The sequence below is a fragment of the Apteryx mantelli genome, chromosome 3 (assembly GCF_036417845.1).
Source record: "Apteryx mantelli isolate bAptMan1 chromosome 3, bAptMan1.hap1, whole genome shotgun sequence".
Lineage (NCBI taxonomy): Eukaryota > Metazoa > Chordata > Aves > Apterygiformes > Apterygidae > Apteryx > Apteryx mantelli.
In genome coordinates, this window is record NC_089980.1 from 53,204,481 (window position 1) to 53,225,397 (window position 20,917).

Genomic DNA, 20,917 nt, shown 5'->3' on the forward strand with positions numbered 1-20,917 from the left:
ACTATCATTGCTAGTGTAATAACCATCACACCCTCACCTTGAAAATCATCTCTCCCTTGCTCATTTCTTCATAGCATCCACTTATCAGCTCCTGTGAAAGCTAAAACTGCAGAGCACCTTTGGGATCAGAACAAACAATACATTAGGGCCCTGAACTCAAAGAATGTCTTCTTAACACTACCACAGTAAAAACAATCACAGGATCTGAAATAGCACAAAGGGAACTCATGCCACATCTGAGCACCCTTCATAGCAGCCTGCCACCCATCCTTCAACACTCCTTTAAGAACAGTTCACACATTTCTCAGCCACTAGCTACATCAACAGGACACAGATCATATCCTTTTTAAATGGGCCTCAAACCAAACTGATTTAAGGGCAATGCATCACCCTGAATGGGACATGAAACCCAACTGGAAACATGCAAACAGATATAAGATGATCCCTATGATACTATTACTAAATGGAGACAACCAGCTTCTCCTCAACCCTAAAGTCACTGTGTACCAATTTGGCAGCAGAAACAGAATTAAAACACAACGTGCTCCTACATTAAGACCCTTTTGCCACATTGCTATATAGTGGCCTTTACATAAAAGAGAAACAAGCTCTAAACATTCAAACACATAAGATAGCTTTTACAAAAAAATGGTTTAATAAATTCCTGATTTCTGCTCCAGTGCCCTTCTCTCCTCTTCAGAGGCATCAGAGGCAGACTCATGCCAAATATGGATCGCTAGGCTGTGATGCTGAGTGAAGGAGTCAGCTACCACCCTGTTCCAAGAGGCTCCATATGTTACTTCTGGAGCACCGTCTGGTCTGGGAAAGTGGAGCCTCAAGGGCAGTCAGGAAAGCTGTGAATGCAGTCTTCTGCTTTTGTATCACCAGGATGACAGATTGCAAGTTTTAGCTGGAATTTTGTTGTAAAAACAAACAATGGCTCATCACAATGTGCTTGGCATGCACTGCTACCAGTGAGTCAAATATTTTAAGTTAGGTGTCTTTTTGCTAGAATATTCTATTTTCAGTGTAAATTTTCATGCAAAGAACTAACCTGAAAGAAGAAATGTAGGAAAGGAAGAAGAGGGAAGGAAGAGGCAGAAAAGAACATAGAAACACAAAAGACTAGAGAAACAGAATATTATGCAAATTAAACATGCAAGATTGTACAATGACCAAAATCTGCTATATTTTGCTTCTTCACAGCTCTAATTTTATACCTATTTCATTTTTTTTTGCCTGAACAGAAAAGAATGTAAGTAAATGGAAGCATCAGGAACTTTCAAAACAGCAATGCACTTTGAGAAAAACTCTTGTGAATGTATGCAATTTGATAAGAATTTAGAAAAAAGAACACCAGAAGGAAGTATTATGATTTGCTCTTTCAAGCCATCCTGAAACATTTTTGAATTGGTATTGCTTCCCTCTAACAAAGAGATGTAGGTCCTGCATACATCAGGAATTAGCTCTTTGCAGAATTTGAGACAGTGGGTGTCAAATCAAAGTTTCAAGAGTTTTTTTTTTAATGCTGTGACCTAATTGTGATTTCAGTGGCTGTTATAAACAGAAAAAACAAACAAACAAACAAACAAAAAAATTTAGAACAATGTTTTAAAAGGAGTTTAGCATTCTTTGGAAACATAATTCCTGCCAAGGGAACAGTAACAGAACAACACACTAGCAACATACATGACTGAATATGATCACAGCTAGTATATCTTTGATTTTGCTGTAAGCAAGGAGTTCAAATAAAAAGAATCACAATCTACAAATAACTTACTAACATAAAGATGCATTTCCTTACCAAAGTGGCTTACTGTGGGAAACACTAATGATGAACGCCTCTCCTGTCTGGCCTGAGAGAATGCGCCCACTCTTATCTACAATAGTTCCAGACACCTAAATTTCAAAGGGACACAGAGAAAAGGGAAGAATTAAATTAACAATAAAGACAAGAGTTTATAAGGTTTAACTGTTAAAAGTCAAAATAGATGGAACTGTGTTCCACTCAAAGTGATGAGACACAACCCAAAGAAAAAAAATTAAATCTTCTATCCCCTGGAAGCCTTTAAACCTTTGACCAATCAGTTTTCTCTCTCTCAACAACAGCTACCACAAACCACTCAACAGCCAGGCGGCATTAGTACTGCAGTACCACTCTGATGGCCTCTAAACCTAGGCGCTTGAAATTAGTAGTGGTTACCCATTTATTTAGGCAGCTATCAGCAGGCACAGCGCCTCTCATATTCCTTGCCTCCTCCTTTAAGTTATTTCAGGTCTCAGGACTGCTATTAAGGGTTGTTTTTTTGGGGGGGGGTTGTGGGGTTTTTTTTGGGGGGGGGTGGGGACAAGAGAGGGGGAAATGTTAAACAAGTGACTCCTTTGGTCACAGGGGAACATCAGCTATGTTGCAATCTCCCAGCAGACACACATCTACTAAGTACTATACACAGAGAGAGATGTGCAAATAATAAATAATGTCTTGACCCCAAGTAACAATAACCATGTTGAGAACTCAGAATTCCAAGAGCATTTGAATGATCCAGAAAAGACTTCCTACATCTATACAGTATTGCCCTTTTCCAGGAGCTGGAATAGGTTTTGCCTTAGAAGACTCCATGCAAAGGTGAACCCATGATGTCCTCCAAAACATGCCTTAATGCCGATGCTATTTTGCTTCAGCAAACTACTCAGTCAAGGTGACCAGTGGAATCCCAAAGAATGCTGTGCTAGAGATTGTACTCTTCAACATATTCATAACTGAACTGAAAAGGGAGTAGAGAATGAGGCAGCCAAGCTTACTGACAACTCTATTCAGAATAATGAAGACAGAAAGCCTACTACAAGAAATCAGAAAACTCTCACTGTATCAACTAAATGGAAAATAAAATAAATTGAAACTCACTGTTGATAAATACCAAGTGGCGAATGCAGGAAAAATTCTAACTTTACATAATGACACATTCTGAACTAGCCCTTACTGCTCAAGAAACAAATCTGAGTAACAGGAGAAAGTTTTACGAAGACAAACTCAAAGCTCCCTACCAGTAAAGCAAGTGAAATGGCAGGAACTACCAAGAAAGAAATGGAACAAGGCAGAAAATGTCACTGTGCTATCACACAAATCCCTGCTGCAGTTAGACTACTCTATGCTATTCTGATTCCCCTTTGATTCAGGGAAGTTGCAAACAGAAAGGTGACAAGCATGATGAAGGAATGGTATGGAGCAACTAAACAGACAAGGACTCTTCAATATGGAAAAAAAAAAAAAGGTGACTAAGGGAGGATATCATAGAGATCTATAAATGCCATGACCACATAACAAAGAGAAACACAGAACAGCTGCTCACTAGCTCTTTTAAGCAAGAAAGGGAGAGACACCAAAGAAGTTATCAGGTGGAACAGCCAAGAGTAAACACACTTTCGCACAATGCATTAAGCTGCAAAATTTACTGACACTGAATTTTGTGGATGCCTGGGTCCCACAACAGTTTGAACATGGGTTCAAGAAAGGAATAAACATGTTCAACAGAAGATATGAACAGATACAAACTGTAGATCAGAAAGCCAGAGCTGCAAACTACAGAAAGCTGGAAGAATAAAAAAAAACCTTTCAAAATAAGCTTATCCTGTTTTTGTATTTGTCCCTATGCATTCATTATTGCCCACTGTCAGAGAAAGGCATTAGACAGACCTTTTTTGACATAAAATCACCACTCTTATACATCTATCGCTTGAATATTTGCAAAAAATTACTTAATTTCATCTTTGAAGCACTGGTTCTTATTATACCTTGGGAAGTAAGCCTGAAAAAGTCCTATTACCAGCTCTTTTTCTTGTATAAATATGCAGACACAGGAATGAAGTCATTCCTTAAGCTTCAGTTTGATAAGCTGGATGGAACTACTTAAGGCTGATTTCATGAAATGCTTCCCATATAAGTTTCTCCTGACACAACCATGTGACAGGAGAGAAAAGCACATTTCTAAGACAACACTGACTTCCTTCATTTCAAGCTATATTTCAAAATGCCTTTATCAACTGCCACCTCCATCTAGTTCAGGAACTGGGCCTAAGTATAAGTAAATAAGCAATATATACTTACAAATATTGGTCGGGGATCATACTCTTCCTCAAACAACTTCTGGAGAGCAAAAAGAGCTGCCTATAGAATAATAAATTGCAAAATGTTAATGACTGATTTGGGGGTTATTCAGTTCATTTTTTTGTCTGTTTGGTCTATTGCACACAAACACCTTTTTTTTTTTCTTTTTTCTTTTTTTTTTTCCCCAGGTTTTTGTGGCTCTTCATATAACTTGCTACTTCATACTGCCTGTGAGAACTTAGTGCACTCAAAGGTTTCCCTCACCTCTAACATCTTCTAGATTTTCAAACATATCTTGGTAACAAGGAGAAAGTAAGTATCATGGAGTAACCGAATAAGATCAGGGCTTTTATGAACCCCAAATCACATGAGCCTATACTCATCAATCCTTTCTGCAGAATAACCCCCACCCTCAAAATGGCTGTGTATACTATTCTCAGCATATATTAACTGCCCTTGAATGTGATGAGGCATGCAGCCTGGAGAAGAATTCTAACCCCCACAGATTGTAACAGTAAGGACTGCAGTGGCCCCCTGGAAAGGTCCTGAAAACTTCCTGACTCCCTAGGAAATTCCATGTGAATACAAACTTCCTTCAGCATTGCCAAGCCTATGGGGTCCACGACGAGCCTCTATGAAGACTGGTCAATTCTGCAAAGGATGAGTAATTCCACTGCACATCAGTCTGTGGCAAACACCTGAAGGAATGCTATGTGCATATCCAGCCACACTTTTCCACATAAAATTGCAAGACAGTTAAAAGCTGCCTAACAATTCCATCACTTGCATTGAGCAATTATTTGAAAAATGAGGAGGTATCAAAATCAGATGAATTTTAGCATAATTCATCACCTGCTTTAATCCCATGGTTCCCTGTCCCTCCCCCCCCCTCTTTTAATAAAGCTGCCTGCAAAGTGTCAGAGTTCCCAAAAAACATATTTTAACAGGACTGTCTCACAAGCCTTCCTACTCCTGCAATCAGACACACTGGACATCCTCTCTCCAGTGTGTAACACAAGCATCCTTTGGATAGACATGCTTACACTGAAAAATAAAAACATCAAACACATTCAGAGGTGTCTTGCAATACAGTAGTGCCGCTTGGAATAAAAGTGGACAGCTGGCACAGATAGCCAGAAAGACATTAACAGCATATATTAAAAGGCAAAGGAAAAAACTGTGGAAAAGGTTGTTTTATCATTAAAAAAAAATATTTCCTTACGTTTTATCTGCTTACAATGAACTGAAGTCTTTTCATGCGTTTAATAAGCAGTAGCTGATAGTTCTTTCAAGTACCATACTGAATTTACTTAGGCAGTTCACCAAATACTTATATTACTGAGGATTTTTTTCCAGGAGTCTCACCTTAGCATTGGCTGTATCAAATATTGTTTCTACTAACATGATATCCACTCCTCCATCCAAAAGTCCTTTGGCTTGTTCTGTATAGGCTTCAACCAGTTCATCAAAAGCTGTAAAACAGAAATTATGCTAACATTACCTGGAAGTATCTTTTTTAAGTCTATTACCTAAATTAAGTAACTTGATTGTTACAAATACTTACTGATGTTCCTGTAATCTGGTCTTTCCACAGAGGGGGACACAGAGAGCGTCCTGTTTGTTGGACCCACGGCTCCAGCAACATATCTCCTAATTCCTAAACCAAGAGAGAGCAAAAACCCCCAACTTACCTTTGGTTTCACAATGACAGTCATATCATTAGAAAAAACCTCCAAGGTCTCCAAGACATAGATATTATTCAAAGGTGAAGAACTATCATACAAGAAACTCCTGTCTCAAAGCAAGAATTTACTTTGCTCTGGATAGCATATATGATCACCCAGCACAGCTGACTTCTTTGTTTAATTTTATCCCACAAGATGTTCTGTATATACACACGCTACAGAAAAGAACATTTAAGAAAAAGGCAACTGCAAGCTATTACTTTACTCAAATTTTCTTTAAAGTATCATTTGTCTCTTACATAGGAAGCCTCACTCAGCTACTGCAAATGCACTGCACCAAACTATTCTGGAATTTTTCATTACATATCATGACTTGGATACTCATCCAAAAGAAAAAAAAATTTTTTTTAAAGCATGTTTCAAATCTTACATTTTTGTTGCATATTATGAATCACATCAATAAGGTGGTATCTGGACACACAGTAGCACTATTAGCTTGAAATACACTTTGATGCTAGAATACAAGAACAAATTTCTTGTCTTTGAAAGAAGGCATTAATAAAGCCACAAAGGTAAAAGACTATGCATTTACAGGTGATGGTCAGGTACTAGGAAAATTCCAGCCATTGTCGAGCTCCTAAAAAAAAGAGATTTACACTAGGAGTAACTGGTAATCCACATCCACCCAGAGTCAATTATCCTAATTCTGTATTAAAAAGATGAGAGCTGTATCTTACAAACCTAAGCTACTTCTAACAGTCACTACCGAATTTATCTTCTCTAAAATGCATCTGAAGACCTTCAAGTCATTTTGCAAGTGTATCTCTTGCAGTCTAAAGCAGCTGGGCACAGGACAGTCATCCTGCAGACCATACTAAGGACCACACCTTGCAAAAATGCATCTCTTTCTTCATATGACACCGATTTCAGCAAGATTGTTACTGTGTGCTCGTCTCTGCAGGCTGTGTCCCTGTGATGTAAACCACAAAGTTACCCTCCATCTAACAACTTTCCAAAAATTGTAGCAAGACAGTTAAAAAACATAAAGGAATAAGAAATTAAAATAAATATTGCTCACCTGTCTGAGCAGTTACATCATCTGCTGCTTTTCTGGCCACCTGTGCTGAGACTCTGTTTAACTGATATGCCTAGAACAATTACAGAAAATTACCAACAAACTCTTAGCTCTGTACAGAATACCTCTTCCTCAAAGAAACACAACTCTTTCATTAAGTATCTGCAGTGTACTCTGAAGGCTCCCTAAACCAGAAAAATACACACATGCACTATTATAAGACCTCAAAGGGAACAGTTTTATACATCTGAGCAACAGCATCACATGACAGAACTCATCCCACATATGTCTCACCCTACAGCTGCTAATAGTAAAATTTAATTCTGCAACATACTAATTAAACCCTACTGAAGTCAATGGAAGCTCAAGAGCAGGACATTAAGTGGATAAAATTAACCTACTTTTAAAATGACTTTTCATTCAGGTGGCATATTTCCATTTATTTGCTTTCAAAAATATCTCCAACCTCAAAACAATATAAACCACAGAATAGATAAAATAAATGCAAACTTAAGAGGAGTTCCACATAGCACAATCCTCTCCTGCCTGCAACAGCTCTCTGGGCCAGAGAGCTGAGCACACAGACATCGACCGGGAACAAGCGGTTCCACCATAGCACTTGGCAAACTGGAAGCACTGAAGCAAAACGTTCCTGTTCACAGAACTAAGACCTTCTGTGAACACTCAAACAAAATCTAGGCCAAATCACTACTGCCTGTGCCTCCATCAACACGTGGCATGCTATGACTGTTACACATAACAAGCATAATTGTTTTCTTTCTCTTGTCTACAACAATGAAAATGAGCTGCAAAGACACTGGGATGATCTCTGGCTGTCAGCAGAAAGCCTGGTCACATAGCTCAAGAGACAGCATGCAGTCAACACAATCCTGATGGACTCTGGGACTAAGCTAGTCTTGGCTGCTGAGCCAAAAATCTTGATTAACATTTTAATGCCTAAATAGATCAGAATTCTTACCAAATGCTCAAGGCCATAGTCAGCTTGTGCAACTCGGGTGCTGCTGAAAGTGTTAGTTTCAATGATGTCAGCACCTGACAGCAAGTATTCCTGCAAGACAGGAAAGAAAAAAATATATATATATCCCCAGCACTTCCAGAACCGAGATCTGGAATGAAGGCCCCCCGATTATTTTGTCACATTCAGTTGAAAGAAGTCACAAGTCATCTCCTAATTCAAAGCAGATCAAATTCTAAGTCCTTACTCTAAGTCTAAAGCACAAGGTCAAAGCAATAGAAGTGTTCCATATAACAAGTTTTCAGCGTTTTAGTGTCAGTCACACTTTCTATTAACAGGTGACATTTACAGAGTCAGCTCCACTACTGACTTCATAGCCTGGAGCAGACTCTACATTTTCAAACAGGGACACAGCGAGGAGCAGCCCAATTGCCATCAGCAAGCAGGGCCTGCTGTGGGCAATCCCAGAAAAGGCAGTAGTTATATAACAAGCGAGGGATAGAAAACTTAAAACATCATGGAGGGAGTTGCACAGAAGAGCATATTGGGACAGAATACAAGCTTTGGGAGAATTATGGTTTGTGCAGATCACATTTAAACTTTAACTAATGGCCCAGACTCACAAAAATAATTAAGTGTTCCACTTCAGTTATTTGTCTAACTCCCTGTGAAGTAAACTGAAATCAATGTAAATTGAAATACTTCTGTAGATTCTAGCTTGCATTTTGATGACCTTTATCAACCACCTTCCTTTTTCCCTAACTACTCTTGCTGATCAGGTTAACTCTTCAGTGACAGGAACATTATCCATCCACATATTTAGGAAACACTTCCTCATTTCAGGCACCACTGAAGGTATAGAAAAAAAGAACCACCCTATTTTTCATTCTGAGACAAGAGTACATAAAATCATATATTGGAACATGATTTTAATCCACCAGTATTCAATTTATTCCACATCTGTGGATTTATAACAATAATTAAGAGGAAACTTCAGGCTGATGTATAAGCTTTCTGTAAGTGCCCCTTTAAAGATCAAAACTGAACTAAGCAAGCTCAGGGAGAATCAACTGTTTCTTAGATATTTTTGTATAACTGGGAACAACAATCACTGTAATGCCTTTCCAATAATTTGACAGCATTACTGCCCTTTATCTATTAGGTTTGATGAGAAATGATTAGAAAAAAAAAATCTGCTTCAACACAAGTAAACAAGTTATGTTACATTGTTTCCCCTGCACATTCAAGGAGATAAAGACATTTCAACTATTAGTGAATCAAAAATAGTGATGCAACCATTAAAAACATACCACTGGGATTTTCCCTTAAGAAGCAGATGAGCTCAAGAGATATTAGGACAAATAAAGTCTTGATCCAAATGACAATGGAACAGAATTAAATTTGCTTTAAAATGTGTTTTGCTGCGAACTGATATTGCTTCTCTCAACTCTTTCTCCTGAATATGTATGGAAATACAAATATGAGAATATACAGACTCCTATATATATGCAAATAACCAAGTAATGGAGTTTCAGAACATCACCTAGACTGATGAGTTTCACTACTTTTTTAAGAGAAAGATTTGTTAAATGTGTATAGCCTTGTGTATAGTTCTTTTGTATAGTTCAGAACTTTATTCTGGCAAACACCTTTACAACTTTACTGTGTACCACCATAATAGGAAGTAATATGCTCTAAACAGGAAAATCAGTTCTGTCTCTGAAAATGTCACCTATCTTATCACTGAATCTTACTTTGCCAAATAAGGTACAGTTAATATTTCTTTTTAAAGTCACTGATTTCTGAGATCTGATTCACTGGACCATTAAAAAAATAAATAAAGAGAAAAAAAGAAAAGCATATGATGGGATTACAGTTACTCTATAGAAATATTTTCATCTGTTAATTTGAGTTCTGTCCACTCCTCAGAAAAAATACCCACTGGTAGCTATAAAATATGAAGACACCACTGATGGCTCAGAAAGCTCCTGACCCACAAGTTGCTGCAGGCATGAGGATCACCACAGACTTGGTCTTTTCTTCCACTCTTCCTAAAGCGCCTACAACTGGCCATTGTCAGAGACAGGACAGCAGGCTACCAGTGGTCTAATTCAAAATACTCCTTCTCAAGTAGTGTTCCATCTTGCTAAACCTGTAAAAATTCAACTGTTATACCAGTTTACCTAATTAATAGTACAAGCTCAGCAGCCTAGTGAACTTCTAAGGGTCACAACCACAACAGCTTAGTTAACAGGCTAGGGACTAAACTCAATCTAGAAATGTTTCCTCCTCAAATTTCTACACGTCAATCAAATTTCTATAGGTCAATTTCTATAGGTCGCACTGATTCTTTTCAATTCTTGTCATTCTTAAAGACCAAAAGTTAGAATGTGAATATAAAAATATAGAATGCATACCAAGCTTCACAACTGTAGGTTAATTATGATTCTAAGCAATGAAATATTGATCTTTTTAGTAAGTGATTGGAAAAACAGATGTGAGGCTTCAACTGTATAACTAGTTTGCAACGGTATTTGAATGTTCTAATTACTACAGTAAGATCCATAAATATCTGCAGCTCAAGAAATAAAAGACAAGTCAAAAAGTCTTAACGATGATATGGAAATAATAAAATCTGATTGCAAATTCCTAAAGGTCAACCCATTTATTCTATGGGCCACAAATCAGTATTCTAGGAGACAGCACATAGAAACAGGTATACTCAAGCTCTGTGGAGAAGTCTGCTTCAGACTGTCACATTTAACAGCTCTTTAGTGCACAGTTATAGAAACACACACGTAGAATCCAGATTTGTCCTACTTAGATGCACTTTAAATGTTAGCTGAGGAGAAGGAAAGGAAAGAATAATGAAAGAAATCAGAATCTACAATTAATAGAAATGCATCAGGAATGTAAGTCAAAAAAAGATTTAAAAACAACACTGGCTGGGTGATGTTAGAAACCAAGACACAAATGCTGTTCCTACACAACGAGAACAGTCAAATCTGCTCTTTTTTTTTGACGTGGTTACCTAGCATTCTCCTCCACATCCCCAGCAGACTCCAGAGAGCCAGCAGCCTGGGGAAAGGAAGGGAAGCACAGAGGTTGAATTCTCCTTCCATCTCTTGTCAAGAGACAGAAATCAAAACACCCTACCTTGTGAATGCTGCAAACGATATCAGGTTGAGTTATGCTGAGAAGGTCATTATTGCCTTTCAGAGGCTTGGAATGATCTTTAAATTCATGCCCTCGGAAATCCTCTTCTGATAGGGCATGCTGCTGGATCATGGTACCCATGCCTCCATCCAAAACCATTATCCGCTCCTGCAGAACCGATTCAATTTCCTCTCTCACACTCTTCTGGGTATTCACTGTAAGAAAATAAACCCAGAAGTTAAGCAGCTTTGAAATTCCATATGTACATACTTCTGCAACCTGCGTTCTTCCAGTTTAAGAAGCAGAATAAAATAACTAATCCTCTATTGAAATCAAACCATAATTGGTTTACTTCACCCAGAGCAGAAATCACTTAATGTCAGGGAACAACTGCATCTATCCAAGTAGAATTAGAATTAATTGGTCTTTTGCCTAAGTACAACAGTCACCTGCATACAGTCAGCTCCAGAAACAGAATACTGAAAGTTCACAAGGGCATACACTAAAGTCTTTCTACAATCTAGTTTCCAACATGGAAAAGTATGACAATTTCTATTACAGCAACATCAAAAAAAAAAAAAAAGGAAAACGCAAGACTGCCTCTTTTTGTACCAGAGACCATACCATAAATGGTACACAACTGCAAAGCAGAAACCAGTAAACTTCATTTAAAAAAAATTCTACTTTAATTGACTATACAGTAATGATGCAGAGAAAGAAAAACTGAGCAAGCAGAGACAGTTCTTCAACTGCAAGCACCTCTGAGTCCTAAATTCACAGATAGTCACAGGACCTCTTTCTCCTTCCAAGATTAGAACAGTAAGTAAAGATTTCGCACTTCTACTAGCTAGCAAATGCCCAGACACACTAATAGATAATGCCCAGGCTTTATAAAGCTCTTTGTACAAACACAGGAAGATCTTCTCTTGCTCCACAACAATGCCAGAAGAAAACTAATGTAGCAAATCATATGCTAGTAATAAGGTATTGGATAGGGTAAGTCTAATACTGACTGAAATAGAAAGCAACAGATATTGCAGAACTGTCATTAGGAATGAAGATATAGTATTTTAATGCTTTGAGATCTAAAAGTCCAACCCATACATAAAACAAAACCCAAAACACTAATCTGAGACCTTAAAAAACAAACAAACAAACACCCCGCAAAACTGTGGCATCTCTTCCTTCTTTGAAACAAAGAGAACCTTATCTTCATTTTCCTCTCTAGAATTTACATAGGATCATTTCAGAATGAAGACACACTCATATGCACACAACAAAATATTCCAACTCTTCTCTGACTTGCCAGCACTTCTCAAAAGCATTACAAATACCCTCTATCGTTTCCTGCTTCAGTCAAACACCCTCAGTTCTGCAACAGCAGAACAGTCACTAGTGACGGATGCTTGGTTTGACCCTATGTGGCGTGGGAAAAGGGACAGACAGGTCAAAGCCACTTGTGCCAGAAGAGTCTGGAAGAACCTCACAACACAAAAGCAGTTTCGAGAGTCAGTGAGGTGCTAAGACCAGGCAACCTCAGCTATGTATTTTATATCTATATAAAAGATCGTAAAAGGCTCCTTGAATCAATTACACTCCCCTGCTGTCACAGGCACCACCTTCAATAACAGCAGCATCAGCGGAGAATACCTCCATGGGTGGCAGCTGCATGCAACTCTGCAGAGGGGATGACTGCAGGCCACTTTAACAAGCCTAGGGATGCACGCCTGGACTGAAGCATAGGCGAAAAGGCAGGCATCCCCTCAGAAATACTAAAAAGCAACGTGCTTGGGATCTCTTCATGTAGCAGAATCGCTGAAAGCACCCACCAAAAGAACTGTCCATTTAAAATACGGCAATGTCAATTAGAAGCTAACTTTCCCTCCCCTCTCCCATGTCTTTTTAATTATTTTTGTAATCTAAAAAATGGATTTTTTTGCTTAGTCAATGAACAGATAAAGGTGGAGCACACACAGGCCCTACGTCAAAGCAGCAGCATCACAAAGCACTCTTTTTTTTTTCAGCTTAACTCTGTCCACCAGCCCCATGTGGGCTTACAGGCACTTTAAAACTCTTTCCAGATCAAGCCCTTTTCGCGCAAAGCACTGATTACGCAAGGGAGTGGCTAAGGGCCTCTGAAACAAATGTCCTTATTAAGTAACACCATCAACGTTGAACTTTTTGGTTGGTATAATACTTTTAAATGCATGCTGTTCAACGCCTCTGGACCATAAACGCAGGTTTTATCGAAGCGAAACATTACAAACGGCTATCCCTATGTTACCCGCACTAGAACTGCTTTAACTGGGGATTTTGCTACGTTAGGGCCACGCGTGACCACAGAGGCGCGAGCGGCGCAGGCAGACTAGCCGCCTCCCGCGCCACGGGCTGCCGGCCGCCGCCGCAAAGCGCATGCAGCTTTTCTCCCGAGGTGCCCAGCTCCCGCCGCCGCACCCCACGCGCGGCCGCGTGGGGCTCCAGCTCGGCTCCCCCCGCCTCGTCCCACGCGCGGCGGCGGCGGCGCGCGTGGGGGGAGGGGGCAGGTGGCGGCCCCGCCCGCGCCGCGCTCCCTGCGCGCGCGCAGACCCCTCTCTCCCCTTCTCCCCCCGCAACGGTCGCGCCGCGCGCGTTACCCGGCGGCTCCGCGCCCGCGTGCTGCGTGGGCGCCATACTGCCGAGACGTCACCGGCGCTGCGCGGGCCGCAGGGAGGGGAGCAGGGCCCGTGCGCGGGTGGCGGGGCGGGCACGAGCCGCGGGGCTGCTGCGTCAGCCCCTGACGCTCGAGCGCCGCGCCGCCGGCAGGTGGGGGAGGGAGCGCGCGCTACCCGCCGCGCGCGGCGCCGCGCAGCGAGCGACCGTTGCCGCAGCCGGCGGCCATGGGGGGAGGGCGTCCCTGCTGCCGCCAGCGCTGCCTGCCGCCTCCCCCTTGTGGGGGCAGCGGGGCGGCGGCCGCAGGCGTCAGCTGGCCCCTGAGGGAGCCGCCGGCACGGCCCACGCCTGCGGGGCTCGGGGGGCTGCCCTGCGCGGGCGGCTGCGCTCACTGAGGTCTGCTGTTCGCCAAAGCTGAGGGCGATTTCGCTCTTGGAGACCTCTGCCCCTTGGACGGCTTTGGTGGGATTAGGCAATACACACTGGAGTTGTCGCAAGGTGGTTGGCAGCCACAGCAAGCGGGCTAAAAACTAACCTGAGAAGTTGGTTTGCTTTCCTTTTGTGGCCTGAGGATTGCTGCTCTTAACCTTACGGCAGGAAAAGGAAAACAAACCATGGTCTTACCTTCTGAGATGATCATTAAATGCCATTAGCTTTAGGTGCCCCTGTAGTTACTGGAGAGTAATTGTGCGGCTGGGCAGGGCTAACCAGCTCTCACCTGCATTGGGGTAAGATGGGAAAGTAAGTCTTTGAAATGACAAAAACAATCATATTGTAATTAAAGACTTCTTAATGTCATGAGAGAGGCAAATGTGTCTTAAACTGGAAGACAGAGACTTGAATATAATGGATTACTGGCAAATGAGACTGGAAACAAATTTATACTAAATGAATTGAGTAAACTAAGGCACAGTTTGACTGTTGAACAACATGAATAATGTAAGTCCTAGTTTGACATTAGAGTTTGACTTCTTTTCAATGATGATGCATCCTATCGACTTATTATCTGAGAACCCACATTGTAAATGAAATAAAAACATCTGTTACAGCTGCAGATCAGCCTTTCAAAAATTGCATTGAGAATAGCTAATGCTTGAGTTTGCCAAGAGTCAGAATAGCTCAAGGAACTCACCAGACTCAATTTAAGTATTACTAGTTCAAATGTCAGTAATAACCATTCATGGTACTGTCATTTAAACTATTTCAGTGTTCAAAACATGGAAAACTAAGTATGTAAGGTGGATATAGATCAGTCTTTCCTGTTTTCCTTGATGGGTTCAATAACTTAAGCAAAGAAAATGCTGTAAATGAAGATGCAGAGGCCTCTAATTTGGTTCTTAAAAGAAACAGGTTTGATTTCCATCCTTCGGGCATCTGGGACTCAGTTCTGTACGACAGTTGTGAAGTCCTTTATCAGCTAAGAATATGTGTTGCTACATATATGATACTTATAATGAGTTCTGCATTTTCACTGGAAAATTTTGAGGGGACCACAAATCAGAGTTAAAAACCATTAGTGTAGATAATTCCCATAGGCTAAAAGTTTACTCTTGAGTTTTGATTTAAGATACAAGAACAGTTGGTTACAGGCCCTCTGAGTCCAATGTGATCTAGAAATTTTCATAATCAACTGTTGCTTCAGTCAATAGTGACGCAAGCAGGTATAAAAATGTAGATTCATGTTTAATAGATTTGTGTCTAATTCAGCTTCCAAAGAAATACAGCTAACCTACAAATCAACTACATAGAATCAGAATAGTCCAACTTCTTCAGCTGTATAGGCCATACTCCAGTTTTTCATGAAAGGAGGCGTTGCTGGAGACTGGACCTTGACCTCTAGGCAAACCATTCTAACGGTCAGCCCAAGTGCTTTCACTGCAAAAAAGTGGCCCAGAATTCCAGTATAAGATGTGAAGGTCATCACTCATCAACTTTAAAAGCCTAACAACAGAGGAGAAATACACTACACATAAGCAAAAGTCATTGACTCCTAGAGACTGGTTAATTTCCCTGTTATCAGTTTTACACAGAAATTGCAGACAGGGTAGAGGTGGGCAGCGTTTTAAGGACCTACCATTAAGGATTTTAGGGCTGTATATTTCTTTGTTTGATTTTCTGTCTTCGACTTCCAACCTTTTGTCCTGCCATGTAACACCACAAAAATTTCCTCTGGCAGCAATTCAGGTTAAAAAGCTCGCTGTCTCCACAGTTGTTGCGTGGAGACAGATCTTTGTACTGCAGATCAGCAATGCCCTTGCTTGTGCTGTTGCAGTTGTTTGTGTAACTGTGCTGCAAACCAGGTCAGTGGAAAAAAAAGAAGTTGAAAATTTGAAGGTGCTTTTAGAAAGGATCATGTCACATATTCCATTTACTTTGCAATGCCCCAACGGTTTGAGTCAGTTTTGACTGTGAAAAGGCAATCCCAAATTCCACTCTGCCCCATCCTTGTACTTGCATTCCTTCCTTTGTGTGGGCGCTCGCCCTGAACAGAGTTCTTTCTTAAAGGCCAATTTTCAGTCAGAACAGCTCTCAGATCCAGTTCATCTACAGCTGTACAGTTCTCTAGAGCTGTCGCAAGGGAAGTAGCAGGGAGAGAGGGCAGCAGCAGCAGCCCAGGCTCAGATTCATTTAATCTCCTCCTGAAACTTGAGCTATACAGACAACTGAATGAGCACAACTGAGGCAAAATACTCTCCAGAGGGTGAAAGGAAAAGGAATGAGAGGTTAAGGACAGTGATGATGTGATCTGCATACCAGATCATCCAACAAAGGAACAGTAAGAAAACAGTTAGAGAAAATTTTAGCCTTAATATTATTTGAGATGTTAGAGGATTTGGGGTCCCTTTTCTTGATGTAGTTTCAGTGATTATTTTAATGGGCAGTGCTAGGAATCCCTATGCATAGGCTGCTGCAGACTTGCAGTTACAAAGTTACTTGCGGCTGTTTCTTTGAAAAGTTCTAATATGTGCCATGTTTGTAGGAACCCTTCAAGAATATCCTTGAGCTAGAAAAGTGCTTTCCTTCATCTCATGAAGTGTTGTTCATATTTTGCTAAGTTAGGCTGTTAAAATGTCATTCTCTTTTTTAATATTTAGAGTAATGCCAGAAACAATTTAGAGTTGCTGGAGCAATGGAATAAAGGAGGACACAAAGGTGCCGTCATTCCCATGTCCAAGAAACTCAACATCCTATTCTATCTCACCTCTTTGGGGGCTGGATGGCCAAATGAAACTTTGATATTAAATGTTTGATGCATAGAAGTTCCTAAGTTCTCAAATTCCTTATCTGAAGTCAGTTCTCTATTCTCTACTGAAGCTCATAGTTTGCCTGATTTATCCAGATGAACTTTCAGCATATAAATAAAAAATATACTGTACAGCCTTTAAAAATAAAACTAGTGTGCTAAGGTCACAGTAAGGTGGGAGCAACTCATATGGATATCCGTAGAACAGGTGATGCTTTGTAGATATTTCAGGTTGGGAAAACATTATCATGTGCATTGTGGTCACAGAAGAGCCAGTTAATGAATGCAATAGCATCATACAAGAAATACATAGCAGGATGAGCGGTTTATGTATTTTGACAATCAGTAAGATTAGTAATTCAGTAGAGAAAAAATGTTGAGGCAATAGATGAGAGTCCTAGAACACATAGGAGCATTATGTAATCATGACCTTCATGTTGTCTTCTGAGAACATATTGATACCTGAAAGATCAGCTTTTTTCAGCTGGGCAAGTATATGCAAAATCTCCTTCATACTGCTAGTATTAAAAAGCCAAAATTATTCTCTTAGCCATCCCAGCATCTGTTAGCATGAATAGAAATATCTTCACTTGTGTCAGTTGTTGCTCATCTAAATGAGCCAGACTTAGAATTCTGACCACAAAGCTGTATTCCTTTATGGTTTTTTACAAATACTGTTTCCTATGTCATCTTTAGACCAAAGGTAGGCAGAAAAAAGTGTTTAGCACTATTAGGAGTTAGGCCTGTCTAGACATCTGTTGCACACATAGTATCACTCACGCAAACATCTATCAGCATGCTAAGCCTCCTGGTTTCTGAAGGTGGTTGTAAATTGTTCTTCAGTGAAACTAACATCTTCCTAGTTGCAACAGGATTGAGCTATAAATCCAAATTAATATCCTTAGTCAAAAAAAAACCAAAAAACTTCAAGCCAGTTTGAGTTCTGGTATTTCAAAAATATTCGGAGCTGTTTTCAAATTCGCATTCTTCCCACCTATTCCCACAAACAGCTTAACTCTGCCATGGATCTTTTAAAATCAGGTAGTCTTTGAAGATAACAAAACTGTCTTTTTTTTTTCCCCCCAGTGCCAAAGATCTGATTAACCAGTTTGTTGTTCTACTTGAACACTGATGTATTCAAATGACATACTCAATTTGTTTGTGTAAGAGTAGAAATCAAACCCCGTGTTTTAGCATGCTCTCTTAGCTTTTGGGTATGGGTATTAGATACCTCAGTAACATTCATTACAAAAACATGCCTTTCATCCCTGTGTTATCTATCTTTATTCCTATGGATGTTGCTCCCAATGAACTATTCAATAAGTAATCCTTACTTAAACAAGAAGAGTGAGATTTTTCATGTTAACAGAAAACAGTTATCTTTCATTATATCCTAGTGAAGCATTCAAATCAACGTGCAGAATTCTGAAAGAAAAACAAAACAAACAGATTAGCTGGATTTCAGAACACAGCTCTTGGCACTCTGTTCTGTAAGGTTGCTTATGACTTGTGCTATTTTGCTGTAGTTGGATCCTTGCCCTATTTATGATGATTAAGTTACACTAGTTGTTTTTTTCAGAATTCACTCTGTGCTCAGGAATTACAATTTCCATTTAATAAGTAATTTTCTAGCCCCCACAACTTTGAAGGTAATTTTAAGTGACCCAAATATAAATTATTTGTTCCATTTAAGTCAGATTATGTTAACATTTCTTATTCTAGGATCAAAATGTTACCAGAAACCAAAATAAAACTGTTCCAGTATCAGTTCTAAAAACGTTCCAAATGCTAAAATAGCCTATTAAACTGCTGCCTCTTAGAGGAATATCAATCATATTTAAGCTGCTTACCATAGACAAGATTTTGGACTTCACCACTTAAAAAAAACCCAGAGTGTCCATCACAAAGAAAACACTAATACACTAAAGTGAACCCGGTATAGCCTTTTACATCTCTGTATAGAATCTTTGCTGATCGAAAAGTGTATAAACGCCTAAAAGGGCTGAAACATCAGCATGAAGAAGGCCAGGAATGCAATAGGAGGTAGAGTCTTACAGCCTATCTGTACTGCCATGTCAGGCAAATTCTGTTGATTGCTCTCAATTTGGTATATATTTCATGTGGTCATGAAATTTTGCAGCTTTCTTAAAAGCTTCAGTATGCACCTTTCAGCCTGTTCTTTCTTTTCTAGGTATCCACATCAAGCCAGTAGAAGGGAGCGAAAGAACCACTGCAGGCCTGCCAACTGCCCATTGACAGCTATGAAAAATGGGGAAAAAAGGCCAGTGTGTACATCAGGTCACATGCAGCTAAGTGTGTGCACCAGGGAAAAGCAGCTGAAGACTGTCTGAGCGCAGAGTTTTATAGATCATTTTGGTGTGGATTTACATGAGGTTCTGAACCTCTTTCTCCCCATTAGCACTAGCTGGAGAAGTCTGAACTAACCGTCCCTGCACAGGGCAGGACTACATCTGTCCTGGATCAGTCTGGGCTGTTTATGGAAACGGATTTCTGAAGTGCATCACCTGTTCTCTTACTCCCTGGCTGAACTTCTTGCCTGTGTTGCAAAGCACCCACAGGCTGAGCAGCTAGTGCAAGCCATTTGTGAAGCTCTTCTTTAGACAGAGGGAGTGCTCAGAAACCAGTAAAGGCTGCAAGACTTGTACTGTGAAGGAGAACTAAGGGGTCTTGGTGACAGGAGAGATTCAGCAGCAGTCGTAGATAGAAACTGCTGTCATAATTGCCAGTGGGCAGCCAGCAGAAGTTGACTAGCCCCGCATGTGCTCCTCTGTGTGGTAGCATCGTGCCTAGGGGAGCAGGCACCTGGTGTGCTACTTCACAGTGCTGGACTGAAGTACTCACAGAAACTGGAGCAGGTCACACGGTCAATCACTAAGCTGTCAAGTAGCTCTGTGACAAGGAGCACAAGTGGAAAGCAAGTAGGTGTCAGGGAACAGCAGGAGCAGGCTGCTCTGCAGGGGAAGACAAGCCAGGAGCTGAGGGTGACAGCAAGGCAGGTAGGGCTGTAACCTCACAGATGAGCACGCAGTCCCACACTACCTGAACAAGACGAGCAGGTGCAATGGGGAAACCAGGTCCAGCCAACAGTCCAGTGATCACTAGACCAATCCATAGTCATGAGGCAGAACCAAGGTCAGGCCAGAAAGTCTAGTAGACTAGGCAAGACTAGGCAAGGTGTAGCATACATGCAGCATTTTTTTCCCCAGGTTTTGCTGGAAATATTAACCATGAATAAAGAAAATTGTTTTTAAATCAAAATATTTAGTGAAAGAAATACCTAAGTGATATAATGTTATAAACTTAGCAGAAAGAAAAGAATCTTAATGTTGAATGTCTTACAGATTTTCAGATTTTCTCAGGCCAGCCCTCAGGAACCCCAGATCCTGGAGGCAAGAGACAAAGTCTGGAGGAAGGAAGACTTTCCCTTGGTGGAGGAGGAGTGGGTTAGAGATCAATTAAGCAAACCTGACACCCACAAATCCATGGGCCCTGATGGGATGCACCCACGAGTGCTGAGGGAGCTGGCAGATGTCATTGCTAAGGCACTCTCCATCATCTTTGAAAGGTCATGGAGAACAGGAGAGGTGCCTGAGGACTGGAAGAAAGCCAATGTCACCCCAGTCTTCAAAAAGGGCAAGAAGGAGGACCCAGGGAACTACAGGCCAGGCAGCCTCACCTGCATCCCTGGAAAGGTGATGGAGCAGCTCATCCTGGAGGCCATCTCCAAGCATGTGGAGGAAAAGAAGGTGATCAGGAGTAGTCAGCATGGCTTCACCAAGGGCAAATCATGCCTAACCAATCTGATAGCCTTCTATGATGGAATGACTGGCTGGGTAGATGAGGGGAGAGCAGTGGATGTTGTCTACCTAGACTTCAGCAAGGCTTTTGACACTGTCTCCCATAACATCCTCAGAGACAAGCTCAGGAAGTGTGGGTTAGATGAGTGGACAGTGAGGTGGATTGAGAAGTGGCTGAATGGCAGAGCTCAGAGAGTTGCGATCAGCGG

General features: G+C 40.8%; 1 protein-coding gene across 1 annotated transcript in view; it reads right to left on the reverse strand.

The window, feature by feature from the left end:
• Window positions 1-13,693, reverse strand: part of MTR (5-methyltetrahydrofolate-homocysteine methyltransferase) — a 50,276-nt gene extending 36,583 nt beyond the window's left edge. The window contains exons 1-8 of the mRNA XM_067293365.1: window positions 13,631-13,693; window positions 10,998-11,212; window positions 7,845-7,934; window positions 6,869-6,938; window positions 5,670-5,762; window positions 5,471-5,577; window positions 4,106-4,165; window positions 1,805-1,899 (exon numbers count right to left, since the gene is read on the reverse strand). Coding sequence (XP_067149466.1) covers window positions 1,805-1,899; window positions 4,106-4,165; window positions 5,471-5,577; window positions 5,670-5,762; window positions 6,869-6,938; window positions 7,845-7,934; window positions 10,998-11,212; window positions 13,631-13,667 — 767 coding nt within the window. The 5' untranslated portion in view covers window positions 13,668-13,693. The remainder of the gene's footprint in view (window positions 1-1,804; window positions 1,900-4,105; window positions 4,166-5,470; window positions 5,578-5,669; window positions 5,763-6,868; window positions 6,939-7,844; window positions 7,935-10,997; window positions 11,213-13,630) is intronic.
• Window positions 13,694-20,917: the final 7,224 nt, after the last annotated feature.